Here is a 24,746-nt window from a genome sequence, read left to right as displayed (position 1 = left end):
ACGGAATCTAAAACAAAAATCCAGAAAATCACATTGTATGATTTTTAAGTATTAATTTGCATTTTATTGCATGACATAAGTATTTGATCACCTACCAACCAGTAAGAATTGCCGGCTCTCACAGACCTGTTAGTTTATCTTTAAGAAGCCCTCCTGTTCTCCACTCATTACCTGTATTAACTGCACCTGTTTCAACTCGTTAGCTGTATAAAAGACACCTGTCCACACACATCAAACAGATTCCAACTCTCCACAATGGCAGACAGAGAGCTGTGTAAGGACATCAGGGATAAAATTGTAGACCTGCAAAGCTGGGATCGGCTACAGACAAATAGGCAAGCAGCTTGGGAGCAAGGAAACAACTGTTGGCGCAATTATTAGAAAATGGAAGAAGTTCAAGATGACGGTCAATCACCTCGGTCTGGGGCTCCATGCAAGATTTCCCTCGTGGGGCATCAATGATCATGAGGAAGGTGAGATCAGCCCAGAATACACGGCAGGACCTGGTCAATGACTGAAGAGAGCTGGGACAAACGTCTCAAAGAAAACCATTAGTAACACAGCTACGCAGTCATGGATTAAAATCCTGACAGCGCAGCAGTCCCCTGCTTAAGCCAGTGCATGTCCAGGCTGTTGAAGTTTGCCAATGCCCATCTGGATGATCCAGAGGAGGAATGGGAGAAGGTCATGTGGTCTGTGAGACAAAAATAGAGGTTTTTTTGGTCTACTCCACCGCCGTTTTGAGGAAGAAGATTAATGAGTACAACCCCAAGAACACCATCCCACACGTAAGCATGGAGGTGAAAATCATTCTTTGGGGATGCTTTTCTCTGCAAGGGACAGGACGACTGCACCGTATTGAGGGAGGATGGATGGGCCATGTCGGCGAATCTTGCCAACAACCTCTCCCTCAGTAAGAGATTGAAGATGGTCCGTGGCTGGGTCTTCAGCATGACACGACAGAAGCACACAGCCATGGCAACATAGAGAGTGCTCCGAAGAACTCTCAAGTCCTGGAAGTGGCCTAAATCATACAATGTGATTTTCTGGATTTTTGTTTTAGATTCCGTCTCTCATAGTTGAAGTGTACCTATGATAAAAATTACAGACCTCTACATGCTTTGTAAGTAGGAAAACCTGCAAAATCGGCAGTGTATCAAATACTTGTTCTCCCCACTGTATGTGTTGTGCTTCCACTGAGTTATATTATACAGCTCTACAGTGGATGGTTAGCTGTGTTTTGGTGCGTTCGTAGCCAAGTGGGAAGTGGGAATTTACCACATCTGGGGAAAAATCCACTTGTACGGCCCTTCAACTGGTAATTACCAATGACGTATACAAACCCTGGATTGTTGATGCTATGTATTGGCCATTGAGAGGCTTTGAAGCAACCAGTCGGCCACATTGGCTCGTCGAGGCACTCCTCCATATTAATTAATGTAATTGTACAGTATTTCGATTAAATGTTTTAAGGACAATATAACATGTATTTAAGTATTTTTGTTGTTGTCGTGGGGACAGTAACATCTATATAACATCTATAAATGATACTTTAAGGAACATGTTTTTATATATTTTWAATTTTTATGTTTAGCTCACATAACTCACATGTTAAGCTCACACTGTAAAACTATGCATCAAGTTGTCTATAATATAATACATTCGGCAAACCCGAATGTAGACATTAATACATGCATTTCTATAGTTTCTAAAATATTTTCTACAATGGTTGGGGAGTTGCAAGATTGAGACACACTGGCTTCAACACAACACATCAGTCACCTAGTGTATACAGTGCCTTCAGAAAGTATTCACACCCCTTGACTTTTTCCACATTTTGTTGTGTAACAAAGTGGGATAAAAATGTTTTTAATTGGRATTTTGTGTCACTGATCTACACAAAATACTCTAACATTAAATATTTTATGAAAAATAAAACACTAATATATCTTGATTAGATAAGTATTCAACCCCCTGAGTCAACACATGTTAGAATCACCTTTGGCAGTGAATGCAGCTGTGAGTCTTTCTGGGTAAGTCTTTCCACACCAGAATTGTGCAACATTTGCCCGTTATTGTTTTTAAAATACTTCACACTCTGTCAAATTGGTTGTTGAGCATGGCTAAACATCCATTTGCAGGTCTTGCCATAGATTTTTCAGCAGATATAAGTCAATCCTGTAACTCAGAACATTCACTGTCTTGGTAAGCAACCCCTGTGTAGATTTGGCCTTGTGTTTTAGGTTATTGTCCTGCTGAAAGGTGAATTCATCTCCCAGTGTCTGGTGGAAAGCAGACTGAAGCAGGTTTTCCTCTAGGATTTTGCCAGTGCTTAGCTCCATTCAGTTAATTTTTTATCCTGAAAAACTCATCAGTCCTTAACAATTACAAGCTTACCCATAACACGATGCTGTCACCACTATGCTTGAAAATATGGAGAGTGGTACTCAGTAATGTGTTYTATTGGATTTGCCCAATCCATAACACTGTATTTGGGACAAAAAGTTTGTTTTGCAGTATTACTTTAGTGCCTTGTTGCAAACACGATGCATGTTTTGGGATATTTTTTGTTGTTGTACAGGCTTCTTTCTTTTCACTCTATCAATTAGGTTAGTATTGTGGAGTAACTACAATGTTGTTGATCAATCCTCAGTTTTCTCCTATCACAGCCATTAAACTCTGTAACTCTTTTAAAGTCACCATTGGCCTCACGGTGAAATCCCTGAGCGGTTTAGTTAGGAAGGACGCCTGTACCTTTGTATAGTGACTGGGTGTACCGATACACCCACCAAAGTGTAATTAATAACGTCACCATGCTCAAAGGGATATTCAATGTCTTTTAGTTTTTTGTACCCATCTACCAATAGGTGCCCTTCTTTGCGAGGCATTTGAAAACGTCCCTGGTCTTTGTGGTTGAATCTCTGTTGGAAATGCACTGCTCGACTGAGGGATCTTACAGATTATTGCATGTGTGGGGTACAGAGATGAGGTAGTCCTTCAAAAATCATATTAAACACTCTTATTGTACACAGAGTGAGTCCATGCAACTTAGTATATGACTTGTTGAGCACATTTTCACTCCTGAACTTATTTAGTCTTGGCATAACAAAGGAATTGAATACTTATTGACTGAAGACATTTAAGCTTTTCAGCTTTAATTCATTTGTAAACATTTCGAAAAACATAATTCCACATTATGGAGTACTGTGTGTTGGCCAATGACAAAAACATCTACATTTAATCAATTTTAAATTACGGTTGTAACACAACATAATGTGGAAAAGTTAAGGGGTGTGAATACTTTCTGAAGGGCACTGGAATATAAATTATTGATAATTACTAGTAAATCAGACATGAATCCCCATTGTAACAGGGGGATGGAAGCTTGTTTTGTGCAACAGGGAGGTCCAAGTGAATGCGAAATTCACGAAATTGTTAAACTGTTAGAACATTTCTAGCCGTCTATCATAGGGTAGAGCAAGGTTGACGTGTTATGCTCAACCTGCTCAGTTTTTCACAATAAAAAACATAAAATGGCCAAAAACAGAAGAACCAGTCCACTGCTTTCACACTATGATTTTTGACTTTTGACTTGTGAAAGAAATATTTAAAAAATAACTAGTTCACCATATTATGGTATGTAAGTTTTGTTCCTGAGCTGTTTTGTGTCTATTAATGTTCCGTATTATGTCATGTTTATGTATTTTCTGGGTTAGTAGGTTAAAATGTTACTAGAAGTCACAGAGGGTGCACATTGGAATATGTCAAATGCCTCGGAATATTGGCACTTTAGCAAGTCTTAATTCATATTGAAAATCTGATTTATTGAATTCTCCATGTGACCTATATTAAAGGCACTTCATTCATTATAAGAGCCTTTTAAAATGCAATCTGTTCTGCATCAATTTCAACTCACTCTAACATCAAAGGCACTAATTTGTGGAAGACCCAGTACATGTTAAGTTCTGCCAGTTGGAAGTTGATTGCAATGCCACTCGTCATCATTTCTTGTTACAATGGGGGATTGCCAAGATGGAGGAGCAGCCGGTGGCTTCAACAGCGCCCCCATCCAAGCTCACTAGTGTATCTTATAATTATTGGTAATATAGTTTAAGATCTTCCAATGCACGGGGAAATGGAAGCTTGTTTTTGTGCAACAGGGAGGGCCAATTGAATGCAAAAGCTACCCAGTAACGTGTAGTTGGACGTTGGTTGCATGACCGATGTAATGTAATGTGTGTAGTCATTTATGTGTCATCCTAAATGCTTCTTAGTGCTTTTGGTACGCCTTCTTGCATGTGTCAAGTACATAATCGGCGGGCAGCCTATTAGAACGATCGGAGGGCGGTTGGCTTTTGGGAGTGTAGTCTCCCGCATGAGATGGTTTGTTCATGCCAGTTAATGGTGTTAAATATGTGTTCTTGTAAAAGGTTAAGCTGTGCTGGGGCGAGCCCAAGATGGGAGACACTGAATGGTTGTCGACTTGGGGATGGCAGTCCAGGGGAAGCCCCATTGAGGTGGGTAGGCGAAAGAAGGAATACAAGTGGAACATATTAAGAGTAAATATAGAGTGCTGGAGAAGGAAATTGAACATGACGAGACTGAGGATTAATTAACTGCGGTGGCAGGTGTCTGGAAGACCGCTGAGTTTGAGCCTCGTCCGATGAGGATAAATCGTTTTTTTGCTAAGTGTAAGGGAGAGTTTTGGAGAGAATGTGTCCTTGCCTTCTGGCTGATCCATATGTGGTGTCGGGTTGAGTGGAGAAGAGGTTGGAGAATGTRGGGTCGGTGAAAGTGACTCGAAGTAGAATCATGTTGAWTTTTTTGCGTTTCTGCCATCCAGAAGGACAAGAACTGTGACTTGCTTTCCTCTCCATCGCAGGGCGCCGTTGAAAGGAGTGATAACTGGAGTGGCGTTAAGTGCTGAGGAGGGCCAACTGAAGTTGAAGATTCCCGGTGTCTGTGACACCTGCCGTTTGGTGCGATGCAGAGAGAGCATGGTGAAACAGAGAAGACACTCTCTAATACTGAGTTTTGATGCAGAGTTTTTACAAGATAAAGTCAAGTTATGGTCATGTGGCAGCTGTGAGTATGAGGGAGATTCCTAGATGTGAGAAGTGTGCAGGAGGAATGTTTAGTGTCGTTGGAAAAAGTTGTGTGTGTAAACTGCCATGGTAGGGGTACACATTGCTTTGTCTCAGATGTGTCAGGTGAGAGAAAGGCAGGTTTAGGTTGCCAGGATCAGAGTAGAGCAGAAGGTGTCATATGCTGAAGCAGTGAAGAGAGTAGTAGATGGAGATGGGTCCAGGGTGAGGGATCCTAAGAGGATCCCTGTGAGCAGGCAGAGATCAATAGAGAATGATGGGAACAACATGCTTCAGTAAGGTTGTTTTCTTGGCATTCATGGCCATGGTTGTCACCTGTACCGTAGGAATGAAACGGACATCTACACAGAAGAAAGATGTTGTGGTTGCAGCTGTAGAAAAATACTTGGGTATACAAGATTTTACTGCAAAAGAGTTTTGAATGATAGTGTCCTGTCCTCGTAGGCTGTTGACCTGGTGTAGGATCAGATAGAGCCAAAGTAGTGGAATAGTGATGAGGTTTTAATGGTTGTAGGGTTAGTTGGTAGGGCAATTTCTTCACAATGTGTAATGAATTTATACTACAGAATAGTAGGCTTATTTAGAGCCGATACGGTTGGTGGCAGCATGCACCTATAGCATTTGTTTGCTGACCGCCATAATACCAAAGAAGAAGAAAGGTTAAGCTTGTACAGTGCTAGTTCTACAGTCTTAATGACACTGACAAAAGTGCATGTGATACTTAAGAGCCTACTAAAGTTTCATTGTTAAGACACTCACCATTTTGTTACAATATGATTTGGCAATTTTTTTATATTTGCCATACATTTTAATTTAAGAATGTATTTCTTACAAATACATTTAAATGCATGTTGGAATATATTTTACAAAACATTTCCAAATACATAAAAAAAAATATTTACCAAGTACATCAATAAATACACTCTTTAAACGATATCATAACCGCCATCGATAAAAGACAGTACTGTGCAGCCGTCTTCATCGACCTGGCCAAGGCTTGTGACTCTGAGCAGTGTCACCAGTGAGTTGCTGTATGGCAGGACTCAGGTCCGCTCGGTTATTCTCTCAATAACTGCTTGCCTGGTTCACCAACTACTTCCTGCAGACAGAGTTCAGTGTGTCAAATCGAGAGGCAATGTTGTCCGGTCCTCTGGCCTATCTCTATGGGGGTACCACAGGGTTCATTCTCGGAGCCACTCTTTTCTCTGTATAATATCAATGATGTTGCTCTTGCTGCGGCGATTCCCTCATTCCACCTCTCGTAGCCAGCGAACCATTCTGTATACTTCTGGCCCTTCCTTGGACACTGTGCTATCTAACTCTCCAAATCGTGAGCTTCAATGCCATACAACATCCTTCCGTGGCCTCCCAACTGCTCTTAAACGCTGTAGAAACCAAATGCATGCTTTTCAACCCGTCGCTGCCGACCCGCCACCCGACTAGCATCACCACCCTGGATGGTTCCGACCTAGAAATGATGGGACATCTATAGTACCTAGGTGTCTGGCTAGACTGCAAACTCTCCTTCCAGACTCATATCAAACATCTCCATAACAAAATCAAATCGAGAGTCGGTTTCATTTCTGCAACAAAGCCTCTTCACTCACGCCGCCAACTCTTACCCTAGTAAAACTGACTATCCTACCGATCCTCGACTTCGCGCGATGTCATCTACAAAATAGCTTCCAATACTCTACTCAGCAACTGGTGCGGTTTATCACCGTGCCATCTGTTTTGTTACTAAAGCACCTTATACACCCACCACTGGTGACATGTATGCTCTTAGTCGGCTGGCCCTCGCTGCATGTTCGTCGTCAGACCCACTGGCTCCAGTCATCGTACAGGCCTATGCTAGGCTTAAGCGCGCCTCCTTATTCAAGTTCATCTGTCACTGGATGGCAACACCCCTCCTAAGTACGCCTCCAGTGTATCTCACTGATCATCCCTAAACCAAAACCTCATTTGGCACTTTCTTTCCCAGTTCTCTGCTGCCTCGACTTGGACGAATTGCAAAATCTCTGAAGTTGAGAACTTTTATCCCCTCAAAAACTTTAAACATCTGGCTATTCTGAGCAGCTAACTTTCGCTGAGCAGTACATAGGTCCATCGGATATATAGCCCACCCAACTTACCCTCCTCAATCCCCATATCTGTTTTCATTTATTTACTTTTCTGCTCTCTTTCACCCAGTATCTCGTTATTGTGACATGATCATTGAGATTTATCACCCCCAGTGTTAGATCTGCAGAATGTGTACATTATTTCGCTCCTATGGCCTATATGCCTACCTCCTCATGGCCATTGCGTCACACATCTGTATATATGATCTCTTTTTTTCTCTGTTTTTCCCCCGACTATGTTATTCACTGTTATTTGGTTTACTCTCATGTGTGTATAGCTTCTGTGTTGTGTCTGTTCGACACTGCTATGCTTTTCTTGGCACAGGTCGCAGATGGCAAATGAGAGAATTGTTACCAGACTAGCACCTGTCATGTCTTTGTCATTGATCTATCATGTCTTGTTCCCTTGGCTCCCTTTTCTATCGGTTTTCCCTCTGACTGGGTTTATTAGATTCTTTCCCTCTTTGGTCTATCTCCTCTCTCTCCCCACTGCCCTCTCCTCACCTCTCACTGCTCTCTCTCTCTTCGTTCTCGTTCCTCGAGCTCCAGGCTGTTCTCATTCTCCTAACTACCTCATTTATCTCTTTCACACCGTCCCCATCCTTTCGCCTCTGATTAGAGTCCTATTCTTGCCCTCTGTTTTCCGCTTCGTCCTTAGTCGGATCCTTGTTTATGTTTGCTGTTCTGTGTCTGGTTCGCCCTGTCGTGTTTTTCTGGCCTTCTTCAGATGCTGCGTATGAGCACGGTGGTCCTATGTCAGCTACGGCCTGTGCCTTCCCGATAGCGACCTGCAGTCTGTGTCGCGTCTTCCAGTCTTTCCTCTCTACTGCGACTGAGGATTTCAGTTTCCTGTTTTGGATTTACTTAAATATATATCTCAGGAGTTATCTGTTTTTTTGTTTATAGACTGGAATAAAGACCGTACTATTTAAGTCGCTTTTGGTGTTCCTTCATTCACCAGCAGTAACAGAAGGATCCGACCAAGAATGGACCCTACGACTACGGATTCTCGCTATCCACTGCCGTCGGAGTTTCCAGGAGCAATGCTCGCAGACACGGCAGGAATTGTCTGCTGCTCGTCATTGCCGTGAGCCTCTGCGACCGCTCAGTGTCTTCCGACTCTCAAGGATCGCAGAGTTTCAGAGTCTTGTCTCTGCCACCAGCTACTTTCCTGGTCTTTGCGAGTCTCCGCGAAACCTAGGTTATAACCCACCATTTACTCTGGGCAAGCCCACTGGTGTCGCTCCTTTCTCAACCCAGTGTGAATTGATGTTCTCTCTCCAGCCACAACAACATACTCAAGAGAGAGAGCCTCGGGGATACGTTACGTCATATCACTGCCTTACTTGTCGGGCTCGAGGAGTGGGGACAGCTATCATGGAGGCAAGGGCTGAGTGTTCTAACGATTATCAGAAAGTTTAAAAGGAGATGAGACGGGTTTTTGATCTTCAGTTTTTGGGAAGAGCTTCCAGGCCTGGCTTTCCCTATGTCAAGGATGATCGATCCAAACGGATACTCTTGTATAGGAGTTCGCACTCTTGCTGCTCCCAGTGCTGTGGAACGACCGGCGTTGCTTCGCATCGTTTTCTGAGGGACTCCACGCTGAGGTTAGAGATGAGGCATTCTCCGCTGGAGGTTCTCCCTTCCACGTTGGACTCTTGATTGCACTCGCCTCCGCATAGAACGACGGTATGATCTTCGTCACCGAGCTCGTTGGAGGAGAGCTCGCCCCGCTGTTAACCCGCGTGTCTCACCCCCTCTCCGCATCTCAACCATCTCCTTCTCCTCCGGCTCAAGGACTGACGCCATGCATCTCGAGTAGTGCTATTCTCGACTCCAAGGAGAGGGAACGGACGAATCATCCATACCGCCCATCTGCCTCTATTCGTTCTGCCCTGGACATATTTGTCAATGTTCATGTCCGTAAAAACCAGAGCTCATACAGTAAGCGGATGGCAGCTGCCTGGTGGCGTGACTATCAGTCTCTCTCATGCGAAGATCCTCTTTTTTTGTCTCATACCTTGTCGTCAATCTATTCGCGTGGACCGTTCGCGCTGCCTTCCTAGCAGTGCCTTGATAGACTCTGGGCTGAGGCTTGTTTTATGGACGAATAGCATGGGTCGGGAAGCATGATTCCTTCCAGACAGTTAGGGAAGCCCACGCCTAATGTTCGCCTTAGATGGTATTTCTCCCCAGTATCAGATGTGAAACACTACCTTTAACCTACAGTATCTGGTAAACCACAGGAGACCATTTCACTTTTGATTTTCGTTCACCTTTTCACACCTGTTTGTTGGGTCATTCCTGCTAGTATCGTCATAATCCTTTCTATTAATGTCTAGTATTCTATCCTAGTCCTGGAACGGATTTCTTGTCAATGTGAAGTGTATTATGTGCTATCCCTCCTGTTTCTTCTGTCCCCTTCTTCTCAGGAGGAACTTGGTGATTAGAAAAGGAGTGCGGAGGAATATCATGATCTCGCGCACGGTCTTCAGTCGGTCCAGAGCCAATTTCTCTTCCTCCTCACCGTGTTCGTGTTGTTGTAATTTGATCTCTTCGGCAACTCCCCTCGGGTTACGACTATAACTCTCTGTCCGGCTCCCGGAACGATAAGGTCTGGGATTATATCTTGTCTGTTTCTCTCGACGCGGTTCGTACGTGGTGCTTCTTCCTCTTCCCGCCGGAGCGGGAATTTTTTTTTGTTAAGGAAGAAGGACGCTCTGGCTGCGCCCTGCGGTCGACCACCTTTGCCAGGAATATCGACATGAAATGACCATAATCTCGGTTAGAATCGTTACTCCGCTTCCTTATGTCGTCAGCCTTCGAGATCTGCAGGGAACCAGGTTGTCTTAGCTAAAGTTGGACCTTGCTAAGCGGCTACCATGCGGGTCGTGCGCATCAAGAGCGGGGACCGACGTGGGAAAACGGGTTTCACTCACGTATAGGGGCATTTTGAATAACGGGTTCTGCCGTTCGGTCTCGCTAATGCTCCGCTAGTCTTTCAGGCGTGTAGTTAGATGATTGTACATGAGAGACAATGCTGAACATCTTGTTTCTCGTTTACCTTGACGATATCTATTTTTTTCACGTCACTCGAGATTCATGTTCTAGCTCGTTCGACGTGTACTCCAGCGCTTGGTAGAGGAAGTGTCTGCTACTTGTGATAAGCTGAGAGTGCGCCTATGTCATCTCTCTGTCACAATTTTCTGGTTCTGCTTATTTCCGCTGAAGGCATTCAGATGGATCCCGCTACAGGTCCGGCTGTCAGCGATGCGCCGTTCTAAGTCACGTGTCGAGATTGCGCGCTTTCTCGGTTTCGCTAATTCTACGGGCGTTTCAATCGTATTTCGGATCCAAAGTGGCAGCCCCTTCCACAGCTCACATTCCTGTCAAGACGTGCTTTAAGTGTCGGTTCCGCCAGGAGCTTTTGATCTCCTCAAGAAGCGTTTACATCCGCTCCTATTAGCTTGTACTCCTGACGTCAACTAAACCAAGTTAATGTCGAGTTGACGCTCTTCACGAGGTTGGGCGTGGGAGCCATTCTGTCCAGCAGCTTGCTTTTGACGATAAGGTCCTTCCTGCGGCTTATTATTTCTCATCGCCTGTCGCCATCGGAACGCAACGTATGATGTGGGTTAGACGCGAAACTCGCTCGCCATCCGCTTAAGCCCATAGGCGCAATGGGCGACAGTGTTGGGAGGGGCGACCGTCCCTTTTGTCGATTTGGACTTGGCCGATAAGAAGCTTGAGTAACATCAGTTCTGTCCAAACGGACTGTAATGCACTCAAGGCTCGTTGGCGTTGTTTTTTCGCTCGTTTCGATGTTCGTGATTTCTATCGCCCGGGGAAATTAAGAACACCAACCTGATGCTGTATCCCGTCTTTTAGTCTTCTGTGGCTGTCTTACCGACCCGAGGGGATTCTCCTAGACGGGCGTGTCTTGTTCGGGTTGACTCTGTCTGGGGAATCTGAGAGACAGGGTTAAAGCAACAGCCACTCACCCACTGCGTCGCCGGCGCGCTTGTCCTAGTAACATTCGTGTGTTCGTTCGTCCTACTCGTCTGGTGTTCTTCAGTGGGATCCACTCTGCCAAGTCTAGGCTGGCCACCCGGCGGATTCGGGCGGTACGCTGTTCTATTCGCGCGCGCTGTTTTGGTGGCCTGATCAGGAGACGTTGACACTGACGCTGGTTTCTTGGCTGCTTGTTCGGACTGCGCGGATCATAAAGTCAGGTAATTCTCCTCGATCGTCTCGACCGCTTCCATTATCCTTCTCGGACCATGGTTACATCGCCTTAGACTTTATTAATACGGTTGCTTCGTCTGCGGGGAAGACTGTGAGCTTCTCTCGGTTTCATAAGGTTCTCGTAAGGCGGCACATCTTCATTCCCTCGCTTAAGCTTCCTTCCGCAAAGGAGACGCGCACAAATCATGTACATTAGAATGTGTTCAGGAACTTCATGGGCCCCGTTAGACCGCCGTTGGTCAGACAGAGGTCCGCAATTCACGTCCAGTTTTGGGGAGTTCTGTCGTGTTGATTGGTGGCTTCGTCAGTCGTCGTCTTCCGGTTCATTCCCCATCTAACGGTCAAGAGAAAGGGGCAATCGTCGATTAGGTCGCATATTACGCAAGCCTTTCTTTTCGAAAACCCTGCGTCTTGTGGCAGACAGCTCCCCTGGGCAGAATACGCTCACACTCGCTTCCTTCGTCTGTACCGGGCTATCTCCTGCTTTCAGAGTGTGTCTTGGTACCAGCCTCCTCGTTCTCGTCACCAGCTCGCCGAGTCCAGCGGTTCCCTCCCCGCGCAGGCCTTTTGTCCAACGTGAGCGCACCTGAGAGAGGGTCAGGTCTGCAACTTTGACCGTTACAGGGCGCAGACTGTGAGAGCCGCCAATAAACCGTAGGATTAAGGTCCTAGGTATATTCGGCGGTCAGAGAGTGGCTTTCCACTCGTAACCTCCCCTTACGACAATTCTGCGCAAGTTGACTCCGCCGGTTCATTGGTTCCGTTTCGTCTCGTCTGCTCAGGTCGTCAATCCTGTCGCGCTGTGCGACTGCTTCTTCCGCGACCTCTCGCGCCGTCTCCACCGGCTCTTCAGTGCTCTCTGTGTCAAGCTTTCTCGCGCCCCCGTTTGTCTTCCCTCCCCCCCCCCGTCCTTGTCGAGGCGCACCTATTTACAAGGTACGGGAAATCATGCCAGTGACATGCGTCTTCTCGGAGCCTGGTCACCAGTACTTAAGTGGCATGAGAGGGTACGGTCCTGAGGAGAGGGAGTTGGTTCCATCTCGGGACGTGCTGGACCGTTCGTTGATTGATGACTTCTCCTTCCGTATCGCCAGGTTCCTTCTCGAGTGCGCCAGGGCTGCCTCTGAGTGGGGCGGGTACTGTCATGTTTTGTCATTGATATCATGTCTTGTCCTGTGCTTCCCTTTCATTCGTTCCCTCTGTGGTCTTTATTAGTTCTTTCCTATTTTCTCTATCCCTCCTCTCTCTCCCTCATCTCTCCTCTTCTCGCTCTCAATCTCTCTATCGTTCCGATTCTCGTACCCGCTGTTCACTCTGCACCTAACTATCCTCTTGATTTACTCTTTATCACACCTGTCCTGATTTGCCCACTGATTAGAGTCCCTAATTCCTCCGCTTCTGTTTTCCGTTACTTCCTTTCGAGATCCTTGTTCATGGTTGCTGTGTACGATCACTGTTTCGCCCTGTCGTGTTTATGCTTTCTTCAGATCTCTGCGTTAGCAGGATCGTCTATCCGTCGCTACGGCCTGTTGCCTCGCCGAAGCGACCGCCAGCTTTGGTGCTCTCCCAGATCGTATGCCCTCTACTGAATGAAGGATTTCAGCATTTGGCCTCTTTTCGGCATTACTAAGAATAATAGTCCAGGAGTACTCGTTTTTGTTTACGACACTGATAAGAAGACTCTGTTCTCTTTCAAGATTCGCTTTTGGGTCTCATTCATCCAGCATACACGACACTACTGGTTCTAACACTAAAGTGAAATAACAAACAAAAAAAAAAAAAAAGAAGTATTTCAAGAATCTATGCTTGAATCAATAGATAAATTTGTTGATGCATTAACCATATTGTGTGATGCAAATGTCATTATAATATTACATTTATATTATAATGTCACGTGTCGTATAATATATGATTGTATGCGTAATTTAAAAGTTAATAAGATATTTTGCGGACGGCAGATTTCAATATTTCCATATTTCCCAATAATTATGCTATAAAATAGATTATTTTAAATGTTATTTTTTTTCCCGTATGGGGAGTGTCCCATGTGAGCTAGAAAATGGGACACACAGGCTTAGCTACTTCACTGTGCTCTGTGAAAAGTGGAAGCACTTACTGAAGTAATCAGATTACACTAATATGGTTGTTTACATTAGTTCTCATGATGAAGACCGTTGTACTTCTGAGTTTACTGGTCAGTAGTGTAATACAGTATATAGCAACAGAGATCATCATCGGGTCATATAAGTGGGAAGGAATTTATGTGCAATATAGTTGGGGTTCAAAATAGGAGTCAGACATAATAATTATCTCTTGACCCTACTGCTCACACTTATTGGAAAACTATTTGAGTTCATTTTGGGTCCRTGTGCATTACATGAGGTACAACAGTAGACACAATGTTCAGCCAAACTAAAGTACAACTATTTATTTCTCATCAATTGAATTGAAATATGATTCAGACACAATAAACATCTGTGTTGTCTTGTCCCTTCTCCCTTCAGGTCTAGTTAACTATGTGTATGACAAAACCTACTGGTGCTGAGTACTCGCTGACACTACCTACAGCAGATTACGAAACAAGGAAACCATTCAGCTGGGGGAACATCCTCCACCACCACACCATTAACACACAAACAGATTTACTTCCTAGCCTTATGTCCTCAAACTCAGGTCTGGAAACTGAGGCCATCTCTGTAAGGAATTCACTGTTGGGCCATGTGGGAGTGACGTGGGAAAAAGCATCATACCAATGACTGTATTGAAGGAGGTCAAGCAGCCTGTGTTTCCTGTGCCCAGAAGGGGAGCCAGATTCCTTTCATGAGCATCTGTGGAGCTGCATCTGCACTGCCGAAGGAGAATGCCCAACATTCCCAGAATACGAACACATACCGCTGTAGATTAGACTAAAGCAGAACTTCTATACAGACTACTTATAGTCATAGCATCTGTATGATATATCCAGCTTATTACAGGAGTTTGGGTTTCTAATGAAATGTATCTCTTTAAGGCTATTGTTGTCATTTCAAAGAGCCATGCCCAAAAACAGAAATACCAAAACATTCCAAACAGCTCAATCTTTTGAAGTTAGCAATTCATTTCTGAWGCACCGTCYCAGGACAAAACATGCCCAAATAAAGTATAAGACAGACTTCAGTTGCCTCAAATTTGACATTCRCTATGCTGGTCATATGTCACCTGCCACAAAGGTAGACAAGAAATTGATCTACCTCGGAGCAGACCTGGTTTCAATACATGCATATTTCTGTGTATTTGAGTATTTTCAAATGATTTCGCCAAATCAGKTACTTTAATTTTAAGTATTTGAAAGTGTTTTTGAATAATTATATAAATAGCCATCCTCAGTTACTTCAAATACCCCTAGGACCAAATGGACCCGAGGACAAATGCAAAGAGTATTTTAATATTTGTATTCGAAAATATACTTGTTTGTGTATTTAAGCATTTTCAAATACATGCCAATACTTTTAAAGTGTATTTCCAAGTTGAAATTCAACTACTTGTATTTTCAAAAAAGAAATCAAAATACTGACTTCAAGTGTTTTTGTAAGTACTTGAAATACCCTAAATAGTATTTGCACCCAGGTCTGCCTTAGATAGAAATTCATTAGGCTAGATGTAAGTATACAGTATGCTACTAATAGTGTATGAACGTGTTTGCATCTTTGCTGTAAACTGTAACATGAACATGCATCTTAGCTTTGCAGTAAACATTCAACAGTGCCATCTGTTGGTCACGTGCTGTACATTATACTTTACGGCTACTGAGCTCCAGCAATGTAAACATTAAGTTGAAAACGTAAATCAGGTGAAAACCTCAGGATGCTTTTAGAATCCTTTTAAGAGGTGAAATATCATGCTGGGTTAGTTAGAGAGGATTAGAGCAGTGGAAAAGAGACCTCGGCAGAGCCTCAAGGAGTATAAGGTAAGGCACAACACACCCGGGTATAAGTACCCTATTGTAAGGACTTAGGCTACCTGATCTCACCTTGGCTGCAACATTTCACCCCCTAAGAATAAACCCTGGGATGTTATGTAACCACTACTGAGCTCTCTCTGTTCTGTKCACTAGTTTGTTACCTGTGCTTGTAATTTCTGGTCATTATACTCAATTTGGAGAGCCTCAACGCACAGTTTGTTTATCTAATGTCAAAGTCACACTGTTATAGTGGTTTAAGCATATTTTTCCTTTTCATATAAATGGAGATATCAATACAAAATGCCCTGAAGTATTACTGCTGTTACATGTCATTATAATYTTGTGAAGGAGATACATATGATATTCTATTAACATAAATAGACACACAGCAAATGTAAAAATCAACAAGTGTACATTTATTGAATCAGTAGATATTACATGTTGGCAGTGTACACCCACAGAGAAAGTCTGGCCACATAGCATATTTCCGTATGAAAGGTGCCTTCCTCAAGCATTTGGCTGCCTCCCTGTCGCATTTGCAGAGAATCTTCTCACATTTGTCCTTGAGATCATCTGGAATGAAAAGAGGGTTAAGTGGGTGAGTAGTTTCCTTAAATGACAGCTGATGTGAAAGGAGTGYTCTGTGGAGGATATGAAGGAAACACTCTGAGGTTGAGAAATGTTCGAAAATGTCTGATGCTCAAATAAACACCGTAAACATCCTYAACTGTGTTGCTTGTGCTATGTGCTTTTGCGATTAGCAATTATGGTGAGAGCTTAAAATACCTGAAAATGTGGGTGAGAAATMATTCCTTTCGTGCCCACTCCCTCCTAGCACTCCCGTCCCCTATAATGTCTGCAGTGTTTGTAAACTACTCYGATGTTTGTTGATGACACATCTGTTATTTTCCATGCACTGAAAAGACCCATTCATTTTCAACAGCAAAACTAAACCAAAATGACAAAGTCATAGCATGCAGTATTTTCTTTCTCTAAATGACCACACCTCTGTAAGGGGAGGGATAGGCTTAACTCAGCTTGATTTAATCATTATGTCTCATTCATGTGCATAAAACCGAGATAGCATACCACATTCTGCAGTCCTGTCTTCACATGTCCATTGATACTTTCTTGTCTTGGTTCGGCAACCAGCAATTTCTGCATCTCCGTAGCAGCAGTCATGTTTGTGACAGCACCTTAATGAAGGAAAAAATACACTACRGTAACACTTAAAACAGAGCATTATAAGAACAATTTGCTGTCTCAGTGATGCACTACATAAGTAATACAGTCCCTTTTTCTAGTTGAAAAAATACCCAATTAAAACTATAATTGTATAAATAATGTTTGAGAAACTATTAACTGAAAAGGCAGAGACTGGGCGTTTTTCCATATGATTGTAGCTTGGACCAACAGCAGCTCTATTTAAAACAAAAGGAAGTGAAAGAGGATGGGCTCAATTATTGTTAGTAGGCAGGCCTGTGAGAGGTCCGGAGGCTGGAGGTTCTGTAGTTTAACGGTGTTGTGGGCGTTCATGTCTGTGATTAGCGGACAGAAGGAAGTTATGGTTAGGATTTTGGGTGTGGGAGCGCTGGTTGTGCATGTCTATTTCCAAATATCCAATTGACAGGAGGGCAAAACCTCAAAAGAAAACCCCAAATGATACACTTTGCAGTTTGAACTGCATCGCATAATCCAGGTTGTTATTGTGGCCTACCAGACTGAACAGTTGATTGAGGGGTTTTTCATTCAGTGGCACTCTAAATTATCTGAGTTTGTTATGAAATGGCACTCCCCCAAAATATATATATATGTTTATAACATGTTTATAACACATCACTACAACTATATAGCTCAGTCATACATCATCAGCTTCACAGAACATGCCAGACTTTTACGTGCTAGAACATCTCATCGCGCCTCTGTCCTACTGCCTCACCAGTCTGCTTTATCCCTGGGCCAGCCCTGACCCCCCAGTCCACAGTAYCAGCCATACATCATATAAGCCAGGGCTGATCTGCCTGTGCTGCACTTGATGACTCCTGCCAGCTCCAGTAGCCCTCTCTTAGTTCGTGGGGGCCTCTGCAGTGCCATAGAGGCTATTACCACTGCAACAACAACAACAACAGAAGAAGAACATGAAACTCAGCGCATCACATGTACACCAATCACGTGTGCACACATCTTGTTCAAAATGTGCACTTGCTTATACTTGTCTGTATGTAGCAGCCTTYCTTAGTACGTGCCATTTGCTTCATACTATCTCTTTAGTCATATGTCATCAAGTGAATATTGAGAAGTGTAGCTCTGTGATTAGTCTCTKATATGAAAATGATCRTGAATGTCRAAGTGTTCAAAGTGTATGGATGYACATYCTGTATTATGACAAGTCTATTTATGAAGTGACAACCTAATATTGCAATTGCAAGCCTGGAGAAGTCCCTCACATTTTCCAAGAAAGATGCTCTTTGTAATGGGGAATATTTAAGACGAATTAAGTTCATATTCAGTTAAGAGTAATAAACACAATGCTTTGCAAATGTTTATGTTTTCCCTTTCTGTCAGACACATGATTTCCAGTGTTCTATTTGTGACARTCATTRGTGTACGGGTTGATGGTCACTAGACCTGTCACTGAATGTTGTGGATTSTTCTCATATCGTTTGATAGTGATTGACGCCAGAGCTACTGAAGGTACAAGGACTGAGGTCACAATGACATTAGGAGCARCGTGATTCTGTAGCAGCTGGCAAAGMCACTGTRTTTTGTTTGACTTCGTACAAGCCTCTCAGGCTGATGTTTAGAGAACATTTGATGCTGACTGATTAATATATAAGTATCTTCGCAGAGAAGGCCCGTTCAAAGTTTTCTATGCTTCTATGCTGGGGTGTCTCCTTTTTGCAACATGTATTAAACCAAATATGTTTATGATTGACTATAATTTCTCTGACACTGATATTTTTAGACAACCATAGCTTATGAAATTAATACAATACAAAACAACATCACACGTTTTATGGCYCTGCTCTCCTTTTTGTTCAGCTGGAAATTCCCTTTACACTCTTATACTCTGGTCTAGTTCTATAACCTCTTTTCCCAGATCAAATTAACATGAATTTGTAATGTGCATATTAGTTGTCAACATACAAGACATGGCAATTGACATTGGTAGTGATTTGTTAAATCATTAAACATGTATTAAAGTAAAAATTCAACCATAAAAGGAGRTCTATATAAAGATCACAAGATTATTGAAATAAAAGATTCAAACATTTCAAGATGATACAGTTGTATTGTTTTGTGAAATGAAGGAGTTGAATCATCAGACTATAACAGATCTAAGTTCCTTTCATGTTAGATCTCTGAAGGCACTCATAACATTGTCCTTTAACATTACTTCACTCCCTCTCAATCCCTCTTGATCATTCCCTGCAAAATGTGTTAAAAAGGTAAAGAAATTCAAGCTGCAATTTACCAGAGAACAGTAGAAGTATCCGATAAAGTGCAGGCATGGTGTGCAAGAGGGAATGTGCATGCCCTGCTGCTTATTTCCACTCTGGTGGACATAGGCATTCAGTTCAGTGGAGAGTTTTTTTTAGAGTCTGGTTTGAATAATCTCCTGAGCATCATTCCCTCCTCCTCTCAGAATAATCTGCTGTAAACTAATCCTTGAACACTTATCTGAACTTGGTTTGAGTTCCCTCTCTGTTAGAATCACCCCAGAGTCCATCATTTAGTATTACTTAAAGCCAATTGCTAAATGACTTTTGTTCAGATTCCGAAAGACCATGGACTTCAGTTCAGGACTAATGCCACGTAGAAATACTAGAAGTAGGTCTAATTGATCAATAAATGAATGGCTGTGGTCATTGTTTTATCATGTCAACAGCCTTATTGCATCCAATTCCTCACAGAAAACATGTTCAMAAAGGCCCAGCAAGTCAACTGTGTCAAAGGGTTGTATATAATGCTATATTTCCGTTAATAATTCATATGAATTATATTTATTTGTTGACATTTCAAGATCTCATCATGTACATAGATAGCACTGTAATTTCATAGTTTACTCAAGTAAAAAATCAGAACACAGTTTGTGGTCAACAGGGGGCCCTGTTTCCTCGAATAAGTATGGAATCTAAGCAAACATGAAAAACGTCAGGRCAGAGATCAGGCCACATCATGATTCGTGTCCCCAACACTCAAGAAATTACTGATGCTGACCAGGGAACAGATCATACATCTTAAGCTGTACTCATTTAGGTGTGTACTTTTTTTTTTACATCTAAATATTTCTTAAGGGTGAGCATGTTTTAAATGTCATTATTTGTAAGATGCCTAACTAGCTAGTTTGCTATCTAGCTGTTAGCTACATTGCTAACAGCCATGTACTGTAGCTAGCTCACTTGCATCTCCCGCCTGACATATTGGTAACTAGCTTGTTAGAAAGCTAGCTAACGTTACTGTAGAATAATGTACAGGTATTCTACTAGTGAACGTTATCTTTGACAAGCATGTAACTGTAAACGCTATAGCCATGGCTATCTAGCAATCACATTGCATACTGTTTGTGTTTAGAATATCAACATCTTTCTCGTGCCAGATCGGTTAGTCTAATTTAGTTAAGCTAGCCTACCTAGGTTGAGGTATTTGTTCGACCTAGACACTAGCTAGCTACAACTCAGTGGGTATCGAGCATTTCCTCTGACGTTATGGGGCTAACTTGTGATAGTGTACACTTTATAACGTTCGTCCAGGATCAATTCTTCCAACTACTGTACTGTAGATTTGTATAGCCAGACTCGTTGTCAGTCGTAAGCAGACTAACTTTAGCTAGTTAGATTTTCATCTTCTCGAAATATTGACCGATTACTTTTATCTAACTAGCTTGTGAAGACGACATACAGGAAGTTCAAGGCATGACGAATTTAAAGCTATGGGTTTTCTAGGCTGTCGTATGCTTTGTTGAATTAGGAACACGTGAAGCCTGAAAAGTCATTTTCACCTGTTTAACGTTATACAAATTCAGGATGGGAATTGTCTCATCTTTATATGAGTAGTTAATGAGTGAGTAACTTAATGAACATTTGGACGTATTCTTACTGTATGCTAGGCTTATGACAAAACGGTTTTGACAGTGATACAATTATACTCCGAGTAGGCCTAAACATGTTAAGTAGCAAGCTAACTAACTTTTAAAATGACATATTGTGTTGACAGAGACCAGYACCTAAAGAAACAGGTGAACATGTCAATCCTGTGTCAGGACCGAAGCGGTCGCTGGCAGGATATTCAGAATGGGCTGCAGTTCATCCAGTGAGTATGATCAGGACTCCCCAGTCCAAGTCAGTGTACCTAGGGAATGCAGATTGGTTGAGCGCATAGGGAAATCAGGCTACAGAGCTGTTGTCAGCCACCAAGGGCTGGTCTTGGGGGAAGAGAATTACAATTAATTTTTGCAGGAGACAGCCTAAGTGTTTGCATAGTGGTAACTGCCTGGAACTGTACAACAAGTCAGATGTTGAGCAATTTCTGGATCTTGTGCCTCAATGTGAGTAATATTGAAATTGTATTATTTGGGAAAAGATTACGATGTCCTTGAATGGTGTAACACTTGAATATGCTCATGTTTTCAGTGTCAACGGAAGGAGATCTAAGTTTGAACTTGTTTGTTTCTAGGTCAACTCTGCCCTATCCTGGAACTCAGGAACGATATGAGGTGATTATGCAATCAAGCCAAATGGCAGCACCTACATTAATGACATATGCAGCTCAGAATGTGCCTCTTATTTTGGTATTTAGAAGTTMAATTTGTTTTTTCAGGTGTTCATTCAGGACCTTGTGAGGAATCTGTTTGGTGAAGGAAATGACGTGTTCAATGAAGGGGAATGGATGAGATCTATAGAAATGTACACTGAGGCCTTGAGCATAGCAGAATATGCAGACTCGGAAGACATCAGTGTACCTACTGGAACGTTGGAGAAGCTGTATGCCAATCGAGCTGCTGCTTACTTGAACATAGTACCGGTAAGGCAGGTTTAAGAAAGTGGTGTGTTTTGTCTTACATTTTTGAATGAAGTATTATTTATTTTCTGTTCAAAAAGTGGTATAATTTGGGAATTTTATTTCAGGGTCTGCATGATGAAGCACTAGTAGACTGTGAGAAAGCTCTTCAATTGAATGAGGGAAACCATAGAGCTCTTTATAGGAAAGCCAGAGCCTTGAAAGAGATGGGCAGGCATAAAGAGGCCTATGAGGCTGTAGCGAAGTGCTCCCTTGCAGTGCCTCAGGTGAGACCGCAGAGATAATTTACCATGTGATAAGGTTTTGTAGATTGTTCATTTTTATTGTCCTAAATTCATAATCCTTATTGTCAATATGTGATTGTTTTTTCAGGATCCCAATGTCATACGATTGACTCAGGACCTGGCCAAAATGTTGGGATTGAAAATCCGTAAAGCCTATGTCAGGAGTAAGGTGAGAGTGTACTGTGTTGAGTATGAATTATGGCACATAGGCTACTTCAGTATGTGGCTTAGTATCTAACCTTGAGACATTTCTTTCAACAGCCTGCCTTAAATGTTTTGCCTGGATCAAGCTATTCAGGTGCATCCAATGACAAGGTAAAGGGAATTCCATTTCTTTGTGGGAATCTGCACACAATACAGATTACTTGCACCATGTGAACGTGGTGTACCAGCAAGTAAAGATTTTAAGAGCGTTCTTTTTTATTTGTTTCAGTCTCATGGATCTACATCTGTGGAAGATATAGAAATTGGTAAGACATTCTGTGATTTTAGTTTGAGTAATTTACTTAAAGGCCCAGTGCAGTCAAATGTGTTTTWCCTGTGTTTTGTATACACTGAGTGGAATGGTAGAAACCATGTTTGATATGTGTTTGATCCCATTCCAATAGCGCCTTTCCAGCCTTTATTATGAGCCGTCCTCCCCTCAGCAGCCGCCACTGTTTTTAAGCCTTGAGACGATTGAGACATGGATTGTGAATGTGTGCCATTCAGAGGGTGAATGGAAAAGACAAAATATTTAAGTGCCTTTGAACAGGGTATGGTAGTAGGTGCCAGGCTCACCGGTTTGTGTGAAGAACTGCAACGCTGCTGGGTCTTTCACGCTCAATAGTTTCCCCTGTGTATCAAGAATGGTCCACCACCCAAAGGACATTCAGCCAACTTGACACAACTGTGGGAAGCCTTGGAGTCAACATGGGCCAGCATCCCTCTGGAACGCTTTCGACACCTTGTAGAGTCCATGCCCCGARGAATTGAGGCTGTTCTAAGGACAAAACGGGAGGTGCGCAACTCCATATTAGGAAGGTTTTCCTAATGTTTGGAATACTCAGTGTATGTTTCTACCATGAGGTTGGAATAATACTGTACAATTATTATGAAAATTATAATGCCCTTTTAGTGTAAGAGCTGTTTGAAAAGGCCGCCTGAAATTTCAGGCTGTTTTGGTGGGATGGAATTTTGGCCTGCCTTGCTAAATTAGGTAATAGACCAATAGATGGGTTGGCTGACATCACATAAATGATACACGTGCATTGACGTGGCTGGAAGGGGTGCGTTGTTATGATTCTGAACGGTCAGATGGCTAGTAACAATGACAAGAAGCTGCCATGTGTGGAATTGTAGTAAGCTCGCTTCAACTCTTTGTATATTGTTATTGATACCATGTCTTGTTTTGACTGTCATYTCTATGCTGATATGGCAAACATTTCCTAGCTAGCTAACCAACAACTGTAACAATGTATACTGAACAAAAAATATAAACCCATCGTACAACAATGTCAAAGATTTTACAGAGTTACAGTTCATATAAAGGAAATCAGTCYATTGAAATAAATAAATTGGGCCCTAATCTATGGATTTCACATGACTGGCCAGGGGTGCAGCCATGGGTGGGTCTGGGAGGGTGTAGGCCCACTAGGCCCACCCACTGGGGAGCCAGGCCTAGCCAATGAGTGAATCTTTTACCCACAAAGGGCTTTATCACAGACATAAATACTCCTTATCTTGGCAAAGAAGAAATGCTCACTAACACTTTTTGTGCATATGGAACATTTCTGGGATTTTTWTATTTCAGCTCATGAAACATGGGACCAACACTTTACATGTTGCATTTTATATATTTGTTCATTGTATTTGAGACAATTGCTCCTTGTGCAAATGTATTTGTTTTRAATTAACATTTTGTGACAAAATAAGCCAACCCTGTCTGTTTTGCCCCATAGTTGCACACGCATCCGTTTTGTTGATTAACAACCAACCCATCCATAAGAGAGATTTCCAAACCTCTGCCAATAACAGCTTTTTCCCTATATTTCCACTCCCCACTTAGACCACTCGCAGACAGTCCTAGCAAAATTCTTAGTTGAGAAATTGCTGTTTGCGAAGAAGTTATTTTTAAATTGTGTAACTAATTTTAATTGAAAACAYACACAGTAAGTTACTTAGTTGTTACCCAGAAATTATTTGCTGAGAGAAAAACGGCTGCATTGGACCTTTTTAAAGGGGGAAGGTCTTGTTACAAAAAATAATATGTTTGCACTTTCCAAATTCCCATCTGTGTTGTAGAAGTGAATCAGCCCCCTCAGGAAACTGATGGTCCAGACCCAGCCCCKCCAAGCCTAGACCCATTGGCAGCCATGAAGGTGCACCCCCCTCGGAATGAGAGAATAGAAGCTGAATCCCCCCCTGTCAGCATCATCCCTTCTGTCTCYCCTGTTGAGGTTCACACCCCAGAGCCCATTCATGTTCCGGTGCCCCTGCCTATGCCTACGTTGGTCAATGGTGCCAGAGCCAGCCCTACCCAGTCTTACCATATGCCAATGCAAAAGTCTCGCCCGGACTTCGATGCGGAAATTATTGGAGATGACCTGGATGATCTGCTGGACCAAGCTGGCCCCGGGCCCACAGAATCTCCCATGGTAGGTTCATGGGAGATTGCTGCTAATGTAAGAAGCTTTTTTTTGTACTTTTTTTTTTGCACATTCAATTATAGTTATTTATCTGTTTTTGTTTTAAATTTGGCCTTTTCACTATCATGTTAAAACAATATCTAATYTAGAGTGTATTGTTCTCTCTAGGTCATTCCCACCATGAAGGGCCCTATCCCTTTTCCAACCAGTGCCCCTTCAAATTCCATGTCTAGTCCTTTCCTTATGCCATCTCACATGAACCCCTTTATGCATGTGGCATCACAGTGCACAGTGACTCTGCCTCCTCCCTACCACAAGCCACAAGCCAGCGGGTACTCTTTAGGTCTGGACACCTTCGGGGTCTCCTCTCCATTGGACTCACTGGATAGTCTCTCCATGTCAGA

The 24,746-nt window shown here is 42.7% G+C and overlaps 2 protein-coding genes and 1 pseudogene across 2 annotated transcripts in view; 2 read left to right on the top strand and 1 right to left on the bottom strand.

The window, feature by feature from the left end:
- galr2b (galanin receptor 2b) overlaps positions 1-24,746 on the top strand; it is a 216,191-nt gene that overhangs the window by 94,095 nt on the left and 97,350 nt on the right. The window lies entirely within an intron of this gene.
- Positions 15,806-19,016, bottom strand: LOC111981698 (phospholipase A2-like). Its single transcript, XM_024013098.2, has 4 exons — positions 18,886-19,016; positions 17,350-17,518; positions 16,500-16,606; positions 15,806-15,983 (listed from the first exon to the last, which is right to left on the bottom strand). The coding sequence occupies exons 1-4, from the start codon at positions 18,920-18,922 to the stop codon at positions 15,835-15,837; spliced, it is 462 nt and encodes a 153-aa protein (XP_023868866.1). The 5' UTR covers positions 18,923-19,016; the 3' UTR covers positions 15,806-15,834.
- Positions 19,536-24,746, top strand: part of LOC111981340 (zinc finger CCCH domain-containing protein 7A-like) — a 27,731-nt pseudogene continuing 22,520 nt past the window's right edge.

This window comes from Salvelinus sp. IW2-2015, linkage group LG20 (genome assembly GCF_002910315.2).
Source record: "Salvelinus sp. IW2-2015 linkage group LG20, ASM291031v2, whole genome shotgun sequence".
Taxonomy (NCBI): Eukaryota; Metazoa; Chordata; class Actinopteri; order Salmoniformes; family Salmonidae; genus Salvelinus; species Salvelinus sp. IW2-2015.
This window is presented reverse-complemented; position numbering and strand designations above follow the sequence as displayed.